Raw genomic sequence first — 18,198 nt, forward strand, 5'->3', positions numbered from 1 at the left:
CTCTGCCATCTAATCCGCCAGCAATGACCATGGCTGCAGAAGGACCAGTGTCCCCATGTCCTGGTGCAGGGGACACTCTGTCTCTTCCTCTTGGGGACCTGGGACAGACAGACTGTTCCTTCACGAAGCTGGCTTTCTGTGAGAAACTCACGCCCTCATTTCCAGTGAGGTCTGGCGGGCCTGTGGTTGGTTCCCTTCATGGAGACGCCTCGATGAGTTCAACTCAGGAGAGAAACAAAACAAAAACCCCAAACCCCCCAAGCCATCAAGGGAGGCCGCCTGCAGAAACCCCGCAGGACATACGGAATCAAGGGCTGAGAGCGGGAAAGCCTCCACGCCTGCCAGCATTTCAGATCTGGTGATGCGGGGAGAGGCGAGTAGGTAAAACGAGGGCAGGGAAACTTTTAGCCTCTGCTGTGTGGTTTCTGGAAAGCCCAGAGTGGAATGTTTGCGGATGGTGACCTATTTGGAGCCACACCAGCCACTTTTGAAATACTGCTTTCTGGATTTCCGTCAGATGCACATTTAAAATCCAAGTCAGGGGGAGGAGGTCAGCCCACAGAGAGCCGGTCTTTGTCCTGGCATCAAATTCTTTCAGGAACCGGGACCTGCTTGTTAGGACCCCTACAAGCCAGGACTGTGCATTTTGCCTTTGACTGAAAATCATACAGAGGGTTCCTGCCCAATCAGAGTGTAGGGCTGGGGCTGCAGGACCTGGGTAGGGGTTAGGAAAGGCCCCTCTATTCACTTGGAGATGTAAAAAGATGTGAGGCTGTGTGTGTGTTTCTTTTTCAGGGCCGCACTTGCGCATGTGGAAGTTCCCAGGCTAGGGATGGAATTGGAGCTACCGCTGCCAGCTTATACCAAGGCCACAGCAACACTGGATCTGAGCTGTGTCTTCGACCTATATCACAGATGATGGCAATGCCGATCCTTGACTCCCTGATCGAGGCCAGGATCGAACGTGCCTCCTCATGGATGCTAGTCAGGTTCTCAACACACTGAGCCACAACAGGAACTCCTGGGAGAGTATAGTTTATTTGAAAGCAGTAAAAAAAATCTGTTACTACTGCTGTATAGCCCTGGGAACTATATCTGGTCACTTATGACAGAGCATGATAATGTGAGAAAAAAGAATGTATATGTATGTGTGACTGGGTCACCTTGCTGTGCAGTAGAAAATTGACAGAACACTGTAAACCAGCTATAATGGAAAAAATAAAAATCATGAAAAAAAAGAACCTACAAATCTACTTCATTCCTTTAAAAAACAAATCTGTTACCAGATAAACATAGTCCTGAATGAAGGAATCTTGCTTTAGCTCTGTTCTGGAAACAGCAGGCAGAGCAGAGGTGGCCCAGGGGCTGCTCTGACCAATGGTCTCCCCGCCAGCGCTCCAGGCCACATGGCCAGGGTCAGAGGTGGCCTTTTACAGGGAGAGGATAGGGAACATGATTCGCCATTCCTGCTCACACTCCTTCAGGAAGCTTCTCACAGAGCAGGACAGAAATGCAACGGAAACATTAGAAGAAAACCACTTTCTCATCCCATTTCCTGTCACTTAGGTCCTTGTGTTGATTAAAAATCAAGGTTAAAGATGGGAAGTCCTGGGGGTTGTGGTGCAGTGGAAACAAACGCAACTAGTATCCATGAGCACGCGGGATTGATCCTTGGCCTTGCTCAGCGGGTTAAGGATCCAGCGTTGCCATGAGCTGTGGTGTAGGTCACACATGTAGCTCAGATTCTGCATTGCTGTGGCTGTGCTCTGGCCGGCAGCTGCAGCTCTGATTCAACCCCTAGCCTGGGAACCTCCATGTGCCACGGGTGCGGCCCTAAAAACATTTAAAAAAAAAAAAAAAAAAAAGATGGGAAGTCCTGTCTGCCCTTCTGTCCCCTCCCTCCCCTTGCCTCCAACAGTGGTGGCAAATGATGGAGTCCTGAGGAGGGATAAAGACGTGCCAGCATGGGGGCAGGGAATTCCATTTCGCTTGAGTGTTCAGGCAGTGGTTTCTGTGTCTGTCCCAGGGCTAGGGGGATGGGGGGCCGGGGGTATGGAGACACAATCCACAGGTGACTCTGGAGACATCCAATTAGAGAATGGAAGCTGGTCCGCAAGGGCAAAGGTGCTTTGTCCTCCCCTCCTGGGAGTTGTGGACACCCCAGGGTCACAGGGTCAGAGGATCCCCAGCAGGCAAGCAGGTAGCCTCTTCAGCTACATGACTTAAGGGTCTCCTCTCCACTGGTCCCGCTCTCTCCTCCCTGCCTGAAGCCTACACCTTTCACCTTGGGCCTCTTGGCTTAAGGCCCGAGGGTTCCTATGGAGGTGAGTTTGGGGTGGCAGCTAGTACCTATCAACCCTGGTTCCGTCTTTCTATCAGGTGGGTTGGTGGGGCGAGCTCCAGCCTGGAAAGAGGGTATCAGGGACCCCCCCTCCCCGCCCCCACCACCAGCCCCTGTGAGTGGCCTGGTGTAAGGACGTCAGCAAGAGGGCCACCTGGGCTCCCAACATTCAAAGAGCCCAGGTGGGAGGGGGCTCAACAGGGAGTGAATGGAGGCCAGGGGCCAACCTCCTGACCGCACAGCGCTGGGCAGGAAGCCTGTCAGTGTAGACAATCTCTGGGCCCCAGAAGCACACACACTCGAGTTCACCCAGCATATACTGAAAGGCATTTAATCTTTACTGTGGACTTAGGGCCAAAGGAGTGGGGGAAGCCCTTCAGGAGGCCGCTCCATCCCTGCAGTGTGCTCTGGGCTCAGCCACAGAGACCTCTGACCTGGACTCCCAGAGAAGGGCATTACTTTGGCCTGAATCCTGGCCCTGCCCCTACCCACTGTGTGCCTAACAGGCCAGGCTCAGGCTGTGTGGGCCCAGGAAGGGGTGTGGTGAGTCTGCAGATGAGTAAAGGTCCCTTCCTTTCCCATCCATTGTTTCCTCTTGACAGAGGCATCAAGTAAGAACGCACCAGGCCATTCTCCCAAACTAACCAGCCCTCCAGAAATAATAGGACTTCTCATGGGAATGAGCCAACATAGGCTTCCTGCTTAGTTCCTCAAAGTATGAGCAGGTATTCTGATTTTTTGGGGGGAGGGGGGCAGACATGCAGAAGTTCCCAGGTCAGGGATCAAACCCGTGCCACAGCAGCAACCTGAGCCATAGCAGTGACAATGCCAGATCCTTACCCACTAGGCCACCATAAAACCATATTTCGTGTGTGCTTTATATATTGCCTTTCATCCTGTGCTGCCCAGGAACTCGGGGAAGTTGCATGGGGGTGGCTTGTGTAATAATCATGTTTCTGTATTTGGTGCTTTGGCATTTGGGGTCTTGATGACCTCAGAGGGGCTGCTCCTTATAGGTTCACCAATTCCCGGAGACAGTGAGTCACTCACTTCCACTGTCCCTTTCCATGTGCAACCACCCATCCAGAGCTCCCTGACCCCACCATCTCCCCTATCAGGTGCTCACACTCTGGGCCACCATCCACCTGCCCTCATCACCCCTGGGCCAGGACCAGACAACTAGGGACAGACACTATACCCAAGAGCCTGATGAAATTATTCAGACCAACCAACCCCAAGCCTGCTTACTCTGCCTTGTCCCCTCTTTTCCACAGAAACCACAACAGAGGCCCTTGCCCACATCTCCTTGGCCCTCTTGGCCCTTGACCTACCCTGGTGCTTCCCCGTGTGGCCCTGCATGGGGTGTGCTATGCATGTTTCTAGGGATCTGTGAGTACAAACCTCCTCCTTCATCACCGTTCTTCCATATCTGCATGTCTTACCACATCTGATTTAAAACAAATCTCAGGTACCCTTAAAGGAGGCCAGTACATGGATGCAGGACACCTAAGGTGCATAGGTACAGACATCCTGGACTGACAGAATGCCAGGCCACAGAGAGAGGCTTGTGTTTGCATTCAAACATGTAATTTCCATCTAGATTCATGGGAGGCAGAAAAGCATGAGGTAAAGAGAGTGAGTTCAGGGTTAGAATAGCTCTGAATGTGGGTCCCTTAAGTCCCACCTGTGCACCTCAGACAGCATCCCTTTTATGTATCCATTTCCTCCTCTATTAAGATGGGATGATACCATCTATCCAGAGAAAACTATAATTTGAAAAGATACAGGCAGCCCTATTTACAATAGCTAAGATACGAAAGCAACCTAAATGTCCATCAACAAGGAATGGATACAGATGTGGTATATACCACAATGGAATATTACTCAGCCATTAAAAAGAACGAAATACCAGCATTCTTAGAAACATGGATGGACCTAGAAATATCATGCTAAGTGAAGCCAGCCATACAATGAGACACCAACATCAAATGCTTTCACTGACATGTGGAATCTGAAAAAAGGACAGACAGAACTTCTTTGCAGAACAGATGCTGACTCACAGATATTGAAAAACTTATGGTCTCCGGAGGAGACAGTTTGGGGGGTGGGGGGATGTGCTTGGGCTGTGGGATGGAAATCCTGTGAAATCAGATTGTTATGATCATTAAAAAAAAAAAAAGAAAAAAAAGATGAGATATATATATATATCACATACACATGCGCACATATATAATAGAATCACTTTTCTGCATACATGAAACCACCACAATGTTGCAAATCAACTATACTTCAGTCTAAAAAAAAAGTTGGGATGGTGCCATTAGTGTCATATCACGAGACTGCTACCAGGATTCGATGAGGCCACCAGTGGCAGGACCTGAGCCCAGGGCCTGGTATGAGGAAACGCTCCTAAGGGGAATGATTTTTATTATCTCACTGTTCAACGCTTATCAAGAAGTAAACTTGCAGAATCGAATTTGAATGATTTTTTTTTTCTTTTTATAGCCACACCTACAGCACATGGAAGTTCCTGCAGGGGTGGGGGTGTCAAAGCTGAAGCTGCTGGCCTATGCCACAGCCACAGCAAGGCAGGATCCAAGCAGCATCTGCTCGGACCTGCACTGCAGCTTGCAGCAACACAGGATCCTTAGCTCACTGAGCAAGGCCAAGGATGGAACCCACATCCTCACAGACACTATGTCGGGTTCTTAACCCTCTGAGCCACAATGGGAACTCCTGAACAATTCCTTATCTTAAACCATACTTTAAGAGGCCAAACATGGTTGCCTGTTGGTGATTTCATAGAGGTCAATCTTAGAAATTCATGTGTCTGACATTTTTTGGCTCTTTTAATCAAAGTAAGAATTATATTTCAACTTTTCCACAATTACATGCAGGAACTTTTGTCTCAAGAAAGCTCCCCTAACTCTGGTTTGCTTAATAGGCTCTGGAAAGACACTAGGGTTTTAAAATCTTGGTTTTAAAATTTCCACTTTTGAGGCGATGTGTTTATAGCAGTTAACAGTTTCCAAAAAAAAATCACACATAATTTCCACACATTTTTTTCAGGCAAACAAACACTGTCTCAACCTGAAGTGAAAATAAAGCTTGGCTGGTTAAAAAAAAAAAAAAAGTCCTAGGTATTCACAACGAAGCCTGCCTGTTCCCTTGAAACCCTCTAAAATGATAGGAAGTTTCAAAGAAATGATGTTAGGTAGCATTTTAATGAGAGTCATGACAATGTAAATTCACAAGATAACGCTGCTCACCAGCTAATCACAACTTGGTACCCTTCTTAATGCATGCGCGGTTGTCATAGGGACACATGGGAGTAGCATCCCATAATTCCCACCATCTTGGTGCTCTGGGTGGGGGCAGGGGGTGGGGTGGAGTGGGGACTTTCCTTGCATGTGGCCAGTTGGGATATGCTGCTGGCGTTAAGGCCACAGTACACATTTTAAGCAAATTCCAAACCCCTGCTTATATTAATTCAAGGACAGACTTGCCTGGAGGAGCACCGTAAGTAAGAGGTGTGTCATTTAAGTTTCCACAGAATGGCCTTTAGTGTTCCAATGGGGGAGTGGTTCTCCAGGGCCACAACCCTTTGCACCAGAACCCTAAGGTCTTTTCCCAACTGTGCAGTCCCAGGTCTCTTGAACAAGACTCTTCTAGAGACACCTGAGTATCTGCATTGTGGCACGTGCCTCACCCAGGGAACCGCTGAGGCCAAGCTGGTCCCAGGTGGAGTTTTCCACAAGGTATCACTTTTTTTCCTCAAGGTGCCTGGAGGTCAGTTCCTTTCCTTGGCTGTGTAGTTCATTAGACACTTGTCTCATGAGGTTTAGCAAAGCCTTTCAGATGAGTCGGATTAGACTTGGGCAGGCCTTGGCTTCATCTCACTTTGCCCAGATTTAGGGGCCTCCTGGGGTAGGCTGACCTGTCACTGCTTCCAACCATTCAGGCACACTGAACCCTGGGTTGGAGGGCTTCCCAGAAGGGCCCCCCATTGGCTGTAGAGCCCATCATTCAGGGCTAAGTCCTGAACACTAGGCTTGGAGGGTCACACTCTTTAGGAAACAGGTGGCGCCTTTTAAGCAAGGCATGTACATTTATGCAAATACCACACAGCAGGGACCTTCTAAGGCTGGAGGAAAGATCCTGGTTAGCCTCGGCATTAGCACTGCTGTTACTTTGGCTGCTTCTAATGGAAAGTCTGGGAGTAATTCGACAGGGGTGGTGGTGGGGAACAGATTCCACCCAGGATTCAGAGTCAAACAACAGCCATCGAAGTAGCTACCCTCATGGGCCCCCTGGGTCACCTATCGGCCATCCCCTCACCTCCATGGCCCACCTTTTCCTATTTGCTTTCCTTTGCTCTTTTTCTCCTTCCCTCTTCTCTTGCTCCATCATCCCCTCTGTTTTAGCCCTTCCTTCTATAATACCACCCATCCTTTTGGTTTTATGACATGTTAGAGCTATGACATGTTAGAGCTTTTGTTTTTGTTTTTTGGCCATGCCCGTGGCATGTGGAAGTTCCCGGGCCAGGGATCAAATTGTCATTGCAATTGTAACCTGCACTGTAGCCACAGCCACATCGGATCCTAACACACTGCACCACACAGGAACTTTCTGCATTTTTTTTTTTTTTTTTTTTTTTTTTTTTTTTTATCTTGTTAGGGCTGCACTAGTGGCATATGGAGGATCCCAGGCTAGGGGTTGAACCAGAGCTATAGCCTCCAGCCGACACCACAGCCACAGCAATGTGGGATCTGGAGCCAAGTCTGTGACCTATACCACAGCTCATGGCAACACCAGATCCTTAACCCACTGGGCTAGGCCAGGGATTGAACCTGCATTGGACCCTAGCTGGGTTCAATGGACCTTAGTTGGGTTCATTAACCACTAAGCCACAAAGGGAACTCCCTTTTCTACAATGGGTTTTGAGGACCACAGTGAACATAGCACAGGCTGCTGTGGCCAGGCTCCACGATGGGGCTGCACGCTGGGACTTGCGTTTCTGAATTTCCAGCATCAGGCCTGCATGGGTTAAAAGTAAACTGGAGTGGAAGTTCCTGCGTGGCACAGCAGGTTAAGGATCCAGCATTGTTGCAGCAGAGGCACAGGTTTGAGCCCTGCCCAGGGAACTTCTACTTGCTGTGGGTATGGCCAAAAAAAAAGTAAACCAGAGTGTTTAAGTTTACAGTTGCAGCCCTGAGCTCAGACAATGAGTTATCTGGGTAATTTCAGAAAGCAGGATTTTACTGCTTGGCTTATGCTGCTGGATAATTCACCTAATGGAGACGGCTGATTCTCATAAAAGGCCCATGTACTGTGCTCTAGGGCCAGCCTGAGCAGAAGGCCTATGTACCAGAGCCATGAAAACAGGTTCCCAGTTCTCTAAAAAGGAGGATACAGGCGTTCCCATCATGGTGAAGTGGAAACAAATCCGACTAGGAACCATGAGGTTGCCGGTTTGATCCCTGGCCTCACTCAATGGGTTAAGGATCCAGCGTTGCTGTGAGCTGTGGTGTCAATCACAGACGAGGCTCAGATCCTGCGTTGCTATGGCTGTGGTGTAGGCTGGCAGCTGTAGCTCTGAGATTCAACCCCTAGCCTGGGAACTTCCATATGCCTCAGTTGCAGCCCTAAAAAAAAAAAGAGGATACAAACGAAGAAGCCACATCTCAATGAAGCCCTGTTTGGCTGTGTGTGGGCTGAGCCTGTCATTTATTAACTGTAAGTTGTTTCTCACAGCACAGAACTATTCCATTAGCCTGAAGATAAATAAATAAATGAATAATGTGTGCGTCGGTGGGACCTCGAGAGCTGGCATAAACAGGTGTGAGGTGTGCTCTTCCCCATGGGATGTAAGGTTTAGGAGCACAGAAACACTGCTGGGGAACAGAAAAATCCTAATGCAACTATGGAAAGCACTTATCTCCCAACCCCCAGTGCCATTCCGCCCCCACGTGCACGTTTGCATGATAAAAGCCACTGCTGCAATTATGTGACAATGAATGCTTACCATTGTTGTAAGAGCGAAAATTTCCTACAAATTTTATGTATTCATAAGTTGGAAATTCCTTTGGGTTCAAGCTGCCTCTGAGAAGATGGCAATAAAACTCTAAATCGTTGTCAGCTGGGCCGTTAAAGAAAAAAAAAAAAGAAGAGAAAGGCAATTACACAAGGAGCATGACACCAATTCTAGACAAGGCAAGCCCCATCTTGGTGACATTCACAGGGTTTGGTCAACACAAGGCTGGGCTGTTTCTCTCATGGCACCTGACTTTTGGGGGTTTATAACCTTTGCAGCAGAGGTTTTTCTTTTTTCCCTCTGTGGTTTATAGGTATTTTGCATTCCATTCTTGGGCCCGATTAGTCTTCATTTGCTCACAGATGTATATCTGTGGTTGGTTCTGTCGGTACTGATTAGTTCTGGTTGTTTTCATATGGTCTATTCAGATAAAGCCTCTCCTACTGTCCAAAAGCAAACGTACCATAGGACAAATTATTCTTGGAAAATGGACCAAGGCTCGAATACGTACAAGGCACTTTTGCTACTGTCATCTATGTACACGCTTCATCCAGGGACCAAGGCCAGCTTTCTGTCCGGGTTGCCAATTTGAATAAAAACCTTACAATCCCACAAACCTCACAAATGTATATAAATACCCAGATAACAGCCTCAGAAGAGAATTTGGAGTTGTGACCTAATTATTCAGTTTTTTTTGTGGGTTACTTAGCATTGTATGAGTCGAGCTTTGTAGTGTCCTCCAAAATAAGCAGACTGCTCACTGATTTTTCTACTGTTTACAACTGAACGGCTCTCATGTGGAAAAAGGGAGGACTGCTTGTACTACATGCAAAACAGGTTTTGTGCTTTCAAATTTGCCACATAAAAGTTACATGTCTTACCTATTTCTAACCCCAGTTTTAGCTTTAAACTTAAAACACATCTTTCTAAGGATCTTGGAAATGTTCTGAGTCACGAGGAAAATTACTCTTAATTCAGTCTAACTCTCCTTTCAAAAGTAACATTTTATATATATATATATATATATATATATATATTTTTTTTTTTTGCCTTTTCTAGGGCCGCTCCTGCGGCATATGGAGGTTCCCAGCCTAGGGGTCGCATTGGAGCTATAGCTGCTGGCCTACGCCAAAGCCACAGCAACGCCAGATCCTTAACCCACTGAGCGAGGCCAGGGATCCAACCCACAGCCTCATGGTTCCTAGTCAGATTTGTTAACCACTGAGCCACGACGGGAACTCCAAAAGTAACATTCTTCTCTTTCTGTCTTGCAAACCCAGAGGAGTTAAACTTACATTTTAAGTATTCTGGGGAGGGGGAGTCCGTCACCAGCATATGGGAAGAAAGCATTTTATAGACTTCTGAGTGTTCTTGTTCTGGAAGGAAATTCAACAAATTCTGATCCATGACATCTGACTGAAAAAGAAAAGCAAGAACAAAGGTACACACTCCACGGAGATGGAAAACAAAAGCCAAAAACGAAAAGCTTGGACAGTTCAGAACTGGTTTCTGCAAAGAGAAGTTCAAGATCTGATTTTCTGTGAGAACTCTCTAATTCTGAACCATACTCTAAAAGGGTTTACTTGCTCCCATGTACACATGCTGTTGTCTGTGAGCCCGAGAAAGACTGAAGACTTAATTTAAGCCAGACAAACCCGCAGACAAGTCCCATGTCCTGACACTCTCACATTTTGGCCAGGGCAGCGTGGCTGGCGTGGGCCCTAGCGTGAGGCCCACCTCTTATTTGAAGGCCCCTGAAGGGCTCATGGGTTCCTTCCCTGACCTCTAGGCCAGCAAACAGCTGCCTGTTTATTTCCCACGTCTCTCATTGAATTCTACTTTTTCTTCTGAGGACCTGGGCATCAGGGATACAAAATAAATATAACACAGAGTCCAGGTCTGGTGCTGTCCAGGAGAATGGGCTGTGGTACTGGAAATGCCCTCTGATCTGCACTAGCTGTTGGGGAAGCCACCAACCACACGGCTTCTGAGCAGATGAAACTGGGGCGAATATGCCTGAAGATAGAATTTTCAGTTGTATTTATTTATTGACTTATTTTGCTTATTAGGGCCTCTCTTGGAGCCCATGGAAGTTCCCAGGCGAGGGGTCTAATTGGAGCTATAGCTGCCAGCCTACCCACAGCCACAGCAATGCCAGATCTGAGCCGCGTCTGTGACCTACACCACAGCTCACGACAACGCCAGATCCTTAACCCACTGAGCAAGGCCAGGTATCGAACCCTCAACCTCATGGTTCAGAGTTAGATTTGCTTCTGCTGCACCACGATGGGAACTCCAATATTAAATAATATTTAATAATACTTAATATAACAACATTATATATTATATTTAATGTAATGTATTATTTATATATTGTATAATAAGAAATAATTAACTCATCCTCTCCTCATCCCACCTGTCATCTGAACCCGCTGGGGAAGAGGCTTTGCCCAGGTGGGAAAACACCGTCTGTGCACACTCTTTTTGTTTTTTTTTGTCTTTTCATTTCAGGGCCTCACCCATGGCATATGAAGGTTCCCAGGCTAGGGGTCTAATCAGAACTGTAGCCGCGGGCTTACACCACAGCCACAGCAACACCAGATCTGAGCTGCGTCTGTGACCTATACCACAGCTCACGGCAATGCTGGATCCTTAACCACTGAGCAAGGCCAGGGACTGAACCCGCAACCTCATGGTTCCTAGTTGGATTCGTTTCCGCTGTGCCACGACAGGAACTCCTGTGCACACTCTTAAATGTGTATATCCACGCAGCTCACTCTTGGGTGTCCTGGCTTAATCCCCCAACTGGTACTCAGAGGCCCCTGGGGGCCCCAGATCCACACACGGCCCCAACGTCATCATTATCTCCTCCTCCCCTTGTGTCCTCTGTCTTCATGGGTGGTGTTGCCAAGTGGTCACCTACCCAGAGCAGACACCCAGCTGGCACCCCGACCTCTCTCCCTCATCTCCAGATCCCGACAGTGTCCAAGTGCTGGGAAGTTTTTCTCCCTCCAGTTCTCTCAGATCCACTCCCTTCTCTTTTGCCTCAGCCCCTACTCCAGTCCAGACCATCATCTCTCTCGTCTGAGGAATGAATCAGCCAGACTGGTCATCTCATATATCAACTTTTGTCTCTGTCCAACTTGCTCCTCACCAGCAGCAGGAAGCTCCTATCAGATCAAGTCACCCCTGTTAGGGGCTACATGGGGCTCATTGTTACAATGGCTTTTTCTGCTGACCAATGAGACAGACCACCTTGCTCACGCGACATCCTGATTTTGCCGCTGGCGCCTACTTTCCCAAGACTAGGAGACACTTCCCCCCTCACCATGGGAAACCACACACCTCCAGCTTTCTCAGGATTATGAAACCAGCCTACCATGAGACACCTTTGACTTTCGCATGACTATGTGACAACCAGCGTCCAGCTGCAGGTGAAAGATAAACTAAACTCCCCCTGCTTCAGGGAATCCAATTTCTCATCCATGGGGTAGAAGAAGGCCCCTCGAGAAGAGCAGGGGGCTGGCTCATCTCAAGGGTCAGTCACCCTCTCCCTCTCCCCTCTAATACATTTTCTTCTCTTTGCCTGAACACCTGGCTCATTCTCTTTTTCTCCGCGCTCACCTGACAACCACCTTTTTTTTTTTTAAAGGGCCACAAGTCACATGGAGGTTCCCAGGCTAGGGGTCAAATCAGAGCTGCAACTGCCGGCCTACACTACAGCCACAGCAACACCAGATCTGAGCCACGTCTGTGACCTACACCACAGCTCACGGCAACACCAGATCCTTAACCCACTGAGTGAGGCCAGGGATCGAACCCGTGTCCTTGTGGATACTAGCTGGATTCCACATTGGGAATGCCTTCAAGTTACCATGTTGCTTACAATCTTTTGCTGGTTTCTAACTGCTCCCTAATGAAATGTGAACTTCTCAATTCGCCAATAGGCTCTGAACAAACCACCCACTGCTCCTGGCCCATCTCAAGCCCTCCTAACTGTCTTTCTCCAGATTGCCAGCTTGGCTCTTCCTTCGGGCTCTTGCCCCAGGCTACACCCTCAGGCTGGAACACTCTGCATTCTCTCCTCCTCTTCACCAATTCCTGTGCCTCCTTCAGGTCCCAGCTTTGAAGTCACTTCCTCTGAGAAAGCACCCAGGACAGACCTTCACCCAGAATGGGGCCGTCGCCCCTGCTGCTCCGGCTGCTACATACCTGTCACCTGAACCCACTGGAGAAGGGGCTTGGCCCAGGTGGGAAGGCCTGGGAGGGAGCTGCTGCATCACAGCAAGGCAGGTGCAGGCCCCAGAGGTAGGGTGTGAGAGCCAGCCGGCCCTCCCAGCGCTCTTTATTCGGTGGAAAGATGAATAGGCTGCAAGGGTGACCTGGAGGGACATGGACTGATTGGAGCCCTCTGCTGATATAGGGGCAAAGGGAAATGCCAGGTGTGAGGGGTGTTTAATACCCATTAATGATAGGAATCTCATGTTTGCTGTTCTTTCACATGATGACATGTGTGCCCTGCCTGTCTCACCCCTGTACCACCCGACACAGACAGTGCAGGGCCTTCAAGAAAGAAAACGATCCTAAAGAACTTGTAGGAAGCTCTGTGATGGAAGTGAAAGAGGTGCCTAGAGAACACAGCCTGGGGTGCAGACCCTAAAATGAAGGGGTAGGAAAGCGGCCCAGGGACAGTTCCCAGGGGAAGGCCCCCTTGAGGGGGTGTGGGGACAAGATAGCATCTGCCAGGAAGTCTGGGTGCTCCAGGCAGGAGCCAGAGAGCACAGCGGGGGGGAGGGCACAGGTTGAGGAGGGGAAGTGGGGTCAGAATGTGGCAGCCCTCGGCTGAGCCTGACTGCCAGGGGACCCGCGGGGGGGCGGGGAGGTGCACGGCAGGGTGGAGGGGGACATGGGGGGGAGGGAGGGCAGGACTGTGGTTGTATTTCACAGCCTCTGGTGGCCTGAGGAGGGAGGGAGTAGAGGTGGTCCACGTCTGAATTAGCCCAGGGAGGGGGACACGCAGAGGAAGGGGCTCAGCAGCCAGCATCACGGAGCCCACACCGACTCCAGATGCTATGGGCCAGACAGTGCCTCCTGCTCCAGCAGGAAGCAAGCCAAGTGGCCGGAGTGGGCCCCCTGGGGCCTGAGGATGGGACGTGGGGCTGGGTGGACGATGAAGGACAGGAGAGGAAGGAGGGACTCTGGCAGCTCCCGCACTGCCAGCTGGGACACACCCGTTCTGATCTCTCTGGACCAAGACTCTGCAACCCCCTCACTAGCTGTGCTTCCTGTTCATCCTGGCTTTCTCTGAGTGCCTTCGGAGGCTCTTGATTTTATTTTAAGCCCAGTCCCTGTAGTTTTTTAGAACATGACTAATGCTCACAGCTGACAGCAGTCTTTCTTCTTAAAGACGTTTCAGATACTTGAAAACGATAACTAAGCCATTCCACCGTCTTTTCTCAGAAGCCCCCTTCCCCGCTGCTGGGGGTGGCAGAGAGCAGGGTGGGGGGCTTCCTGGCCTCGCTGCTCCTTGGGGAGGGGGTTGGCCGATCAGGGGGTTGGGGGACACCTCGGGCTACAGGTTCTGCACAGAGTTAAACACTGGAGGGAGGCGGTGGGGCAGGGGAGCTTTGCTGGGGAGATGTTAGGATTCTGAGTTTACGCCACAGAGGGCTTGGAACACATCTGGCACAGAGCACGCGCTTGCTCTGTCTTTGCTGTTCTGTTACTGTTATGCCATCTCCCTGCGCTGGAAACCAACACAAATGATGATAATTTGAAAAGTTAAACCCCACGGCTTACAAGAGAGTAGATGAGATCTGCCACTGAAAGGTCCCTTGAAAGCACTGAGCTCTATGTACTAAAATAATGGCAATTACAGAGACAAGGGGGGATGTGCCATCCTCGTGGCTAAATCACACCACCAGGAACAACGTTTACCTGTGGGAGGCAGAACGTTCTCGATGCCAACTTCCTGCTACAACCCTGGCTGTTTTATTGAGAGTCTGGCCTTTCCTGGGTTCACTGTCAAGGCCTGTCCTAAATCCCCACAGCGCTTCTCCTACATTTCCTCCTGAGCCTCCCTCCCCTCCCCCCAAGGGCCTGGGGAGGAAGGAAGCACATTCCTCTCTCTGCCTTTGAATGAGCTGCCCTGGTACAGCTGCAACCACAAGGCTAAGGCAGCACAAGAGCAGACAGGCTGGTTGGCTATGTGGACAGACACCCAGTTCAGACGCACTGCACCCACCCGCCTCCCCAAAGTGGCCCCCAGCAGCTCTGGTGGGAACACTGCCCCAGGCACAGTTGGTTGGAAGGGGGATGGGTGAGAAGGGGCAGCGCTGGGGCCCAGGAAGCAGCATGGGTCTTGGGCTCCAGAAGGACCAGCGCGGGGGAGCCACATGTGATTACGTGCTTTGCTTTGGTTTAGACTCAGAGTCAGACTGATGGCCAGTCAGGAAGACTTTCTAAAGACAGTCCAGAGAATAGCTTCGAGCCTGGAAGGGTGAGAATTACTTCAAGTGTAAAAAGTACCAACTCTAAAGACTCTTCCTGTACATCCAAAGACCCTCAAGAGAGGGAACAGCAAGCCACCAAGTGAGAGCAGAGATCTGGGACACATACACACCTGTGCTCTAAGGCCTGGGTGAGCGTGTGGTGAAACACGCGCCTTTGTCCTCTGCAAAATCGAGAGGGCCTTCCTGGACTGGCTCAAATCCCCCTCCCTACTCCAGCTGAAAGGTCCTTTTTTTTTGGGGGGGGGTCCTTTGTCTTTTCAGGGCCGCACCCATGGCATATGGAGGTTCCCAGGCTAGGGGTCAAATTGGAGCTGTAGCTGCCAGCCTGCGCCACAGCCGCAGCAACTTGGGATCTGAGCTACATCTGCAACCTACAGCCCAGCTCATGGCAACATCGGATCCTTAACCTACTGAGTGAGGCCAGGGATTGAACCTGCATCCTCACAGATGCTAGTCAGATTGGTTTCCACTGAGCCATGACAGGAACTCTCAAAGTTCCTTCCTTCTTGCCACCAAGAAGGTCTCCTAGCAAAACAACCCTCCTTAACGGGGTCCAGGCACAGTTACTGCTCATCCTGACAAGGGTTGACAGTCCCTGGCCTGTGTAGCATGCAGTGCCCTCATCCCCGGGGCTGTGTGTGTGACTAATACACTGCCCATCTCACCTGTCCAGTATCAGGTGTCATGTATTTGTCCATCCCTGTTACTCTAGGCAGAGTGACCAGGAGGTGCCAAAGGACTAGCATCCAGAACGTGGAAAGCATGCTTTACAAACCATTACACAAAAAAACCCAGATAATCCAGCAGGAAGATGGCAATTACCCAAACAAGCATTTCACGAAAAAAAAGAAATCCAAAAGGCTGACAAACTATGCAGAGACACCCAGTCACCTCAGCAACTGGGAGAAAAGCAAATCAAAACTCCAGGAAAGACCTGCACACACTAGGTTGACAAAAAGTGACAATCCTGACAATACTGAGTTCTGGTGACATGGAGCAGCTGGAACCCTCTCCTCCACAGGTGGAGGGTGAGTTGGTGCCATCACCATGGAAACAACACTTCACCTAGTAAAGGTGACCTCACGCACAGTCTGCTCTCTGAAGGATGCTTACAAATGTTCACCAGGAAATATGTGCTGAGTGTCCACAGACGCCCCGTCTTAGCGTTGCATGCTGGCCCTGGGGGCAGGGCTGGTAGCACAAGCCTATAGCCAAGAGGACAAAACAGCACCACCTAGTCCAGATGGTGTGAGATGGACAAATCTCGAAACGATGCTGAGCAAAAAGGAGAAGCCACAGGAGTACCTTTCCTATGATGCTTCGAGTTTGCATAAAGTTAAACAGAAGGTCACACTAAAATACAGAGTTTAGTGATGAATTAAAAGTTGGTAGAACTGCAGGGAGAAACCAGGACACAATGATCTGGAATTTATCCTCTCCAGGTGGAAGGTGGGATGTGATGAAGAAGGAGTAGACGGACCTTCTGTGATCCTAGTCATGCTCTGTGTCTTACCCTCAGCCATCGCATTGCATACGTTCATGCTCACCGCAACATTAAGTTAAACACAGAGCATGTATGTGGTTTTTTTGTTTTTTTCTTTATTTAGGGCTGCACCCTCAGCATATGGAGGTTGCCAGGCTAGGGGTCTAATCAGAGCTGTAGCTGCCGGCCTACACCACAGCCACAGCAACACCAGATCTGAGCCGCGTCTGCGACCTACACCACAGCTCATGGCAATGCCGGATCCTTAACCCACTGAGTGAGGCCAGGGATTGAACCTGCATCCTCATGGAGGCTAGTCAGATTTGTTCCTGCTGAGCCACAATGGGAACTCCCAGAGCACATGTTTTATACACACTCCCTCATGTACGATATATAAAGATCAAAAGGCACATGGAAATCAAACAAATCTAACTGCAACCTTGACCCTTTTAACCTGAGGTCAACTCTGAGTTGCAGCCACACTTCCCTGCTGACCCCCCTCCTGGACAGAGCACCCCTCCCTGATCCACCTGGACCCAGAGTCAGCTCTAACGTGATGACCTGGACCAAGTGGAGTCTCCCTCAGGTGAGGGCAGGTGGATGATGGCGGTCAGAGGCATGCTTTCTGGAAAGCGCCACATAGCCAAGGCCTCGCTGCTGTGTTTCAAGGTATCGTGAGCCAGTGCTCTGTCTCTGTGACCTCTTCTCCCTGCCATGGCCCCTGCCCCAGGAACTTGCCCCTGTGACTTTGACCTTGAAGCTTTCATGCAAGCATTACCAGCATTACATGCAAGGATTTTTTTTAATAATGATTTTTATTTTCTCCATTATAGCTGGTTTGCAGTGTTCTGTCAACTTTCCATCATACAGCAAGGTGTCCCAGTCACACATCCATGTACACATTCTTTTTTCTCACATTATCATGCTCTATCATAAGTGACCAGATATAGTTCCCAGTGCTATACAGCAGGATCTCATTGCTTATCTACTCCAAAAGCAATAGTTTGCATCTATTAACACATGCAAGGATTTTCTGGTGTGTAGATTTCTCCAACTTTCCAACTTTACAGTCACTTTGTGCCTTAGATTTTCTCGGGGGTGGAGGGGGAGCTGTGTTATCCACGCCCATGCTTCTTGCTTCCGAGGCGCTGCGCACTCATGCCGAGCTGATTGCAATCGCTGTCAATACAACAGCCTCACTTACAAACCCAGTCCCTTGTTCAGCAAGCTTTCTGGGCACGTGGGTACTGTGCTCGGGGGCTGGGGCTGGGGGCTTCTGCTTGATGAGCTTGGTGTGGCTCAGCACATTAGGTAAACACTGAATTCACTGACAAATCTGAAAAGCAGTCTGGGAAGCTTTTTCAAAAGTCAAAAAAAAAAAACCAAAAAACAAAAAACAACCCAAACAGGAAACACAGACGGTGCTGACTCTGGGTGTCATTTGGTTCTGCCTCAGCTGTACTTTCCCAATTCTGTCCCAGGCCTGCCACTCATGCCCCTTAGATCTTTTCTGAAAAGTTTTCATGGCAGAAACCCCTCTAGCCCCTGGTCCTCCATCAGGGCGCTCGGCTGCCATGCTCGTCTCTTCTTTGACTGCCTGGGTTAATTCTGGGTGCCAAAATGTGCTGGCATCACCACCACAGATAAGGTCTGACTTTAGTTTAAAATAATTTTCTGCTTTGAGCTACTATTTTCTTCTTTCCTTTCCCTGTCAAATAGGAAAGGAAAGTTCTAGAATCTTTCAGCAGGAACCTGTTGTGCAAAAATCTATCGTGTTAACTTTTGCCATTTCTGAGCTTCTAGCAGTAAGAAGGGCAGAGAGAGCTGG

At 49.4% G+C, this 18,198-nt stretch overlaps 1 protein-coding gene across 3 annotated transcripts in view; it reads right to left on the reverse strand.

The window, feature by feature from the left end:
• The window catches only part of NPAS2 (neuronal PAS domain protein 2), a 191,571-nt gene that overhangs the window by 41,372 nt on the left and 132,001 nt on the right, over window positions 1–18,198 (reverse strand). For all 3 annotated transcript variants that reach the window (XM_021087167.1, XM_021087169.1, XM_021087168.1), the window contains exons 6-7: window positions 9,671–9,791; window positions 8,367–8,480 (exon numbers count right to left, since the gene is read on the reverse strand). In XM_021087167.1, coding sequence (XP_020942826.1) covers window positions 8,367–8,480; window positions 9,671–9,791 — 235 coding nt within the window. The remainder of the gene's footprint in view (window positions 1–8,366; window positions 8,481–9,670; window positions 9,792–18,198) is intronic.

This window comes from Sus scrofa, chromosome 3 (genome assembly GCF_000003025.6).
Source record: "Sus scrofa isolate TJ Tabasco breed Duroc chromosome 3, Sscrofa11.1, whole genome shotgun sequence".
In the NCBI taxonomy this organism is placed as follows: Eukaryota; Metazoa; Chordata; class Mammalia; order Artiodactyla; family Suidae; genus Sus; species Sus scrofa.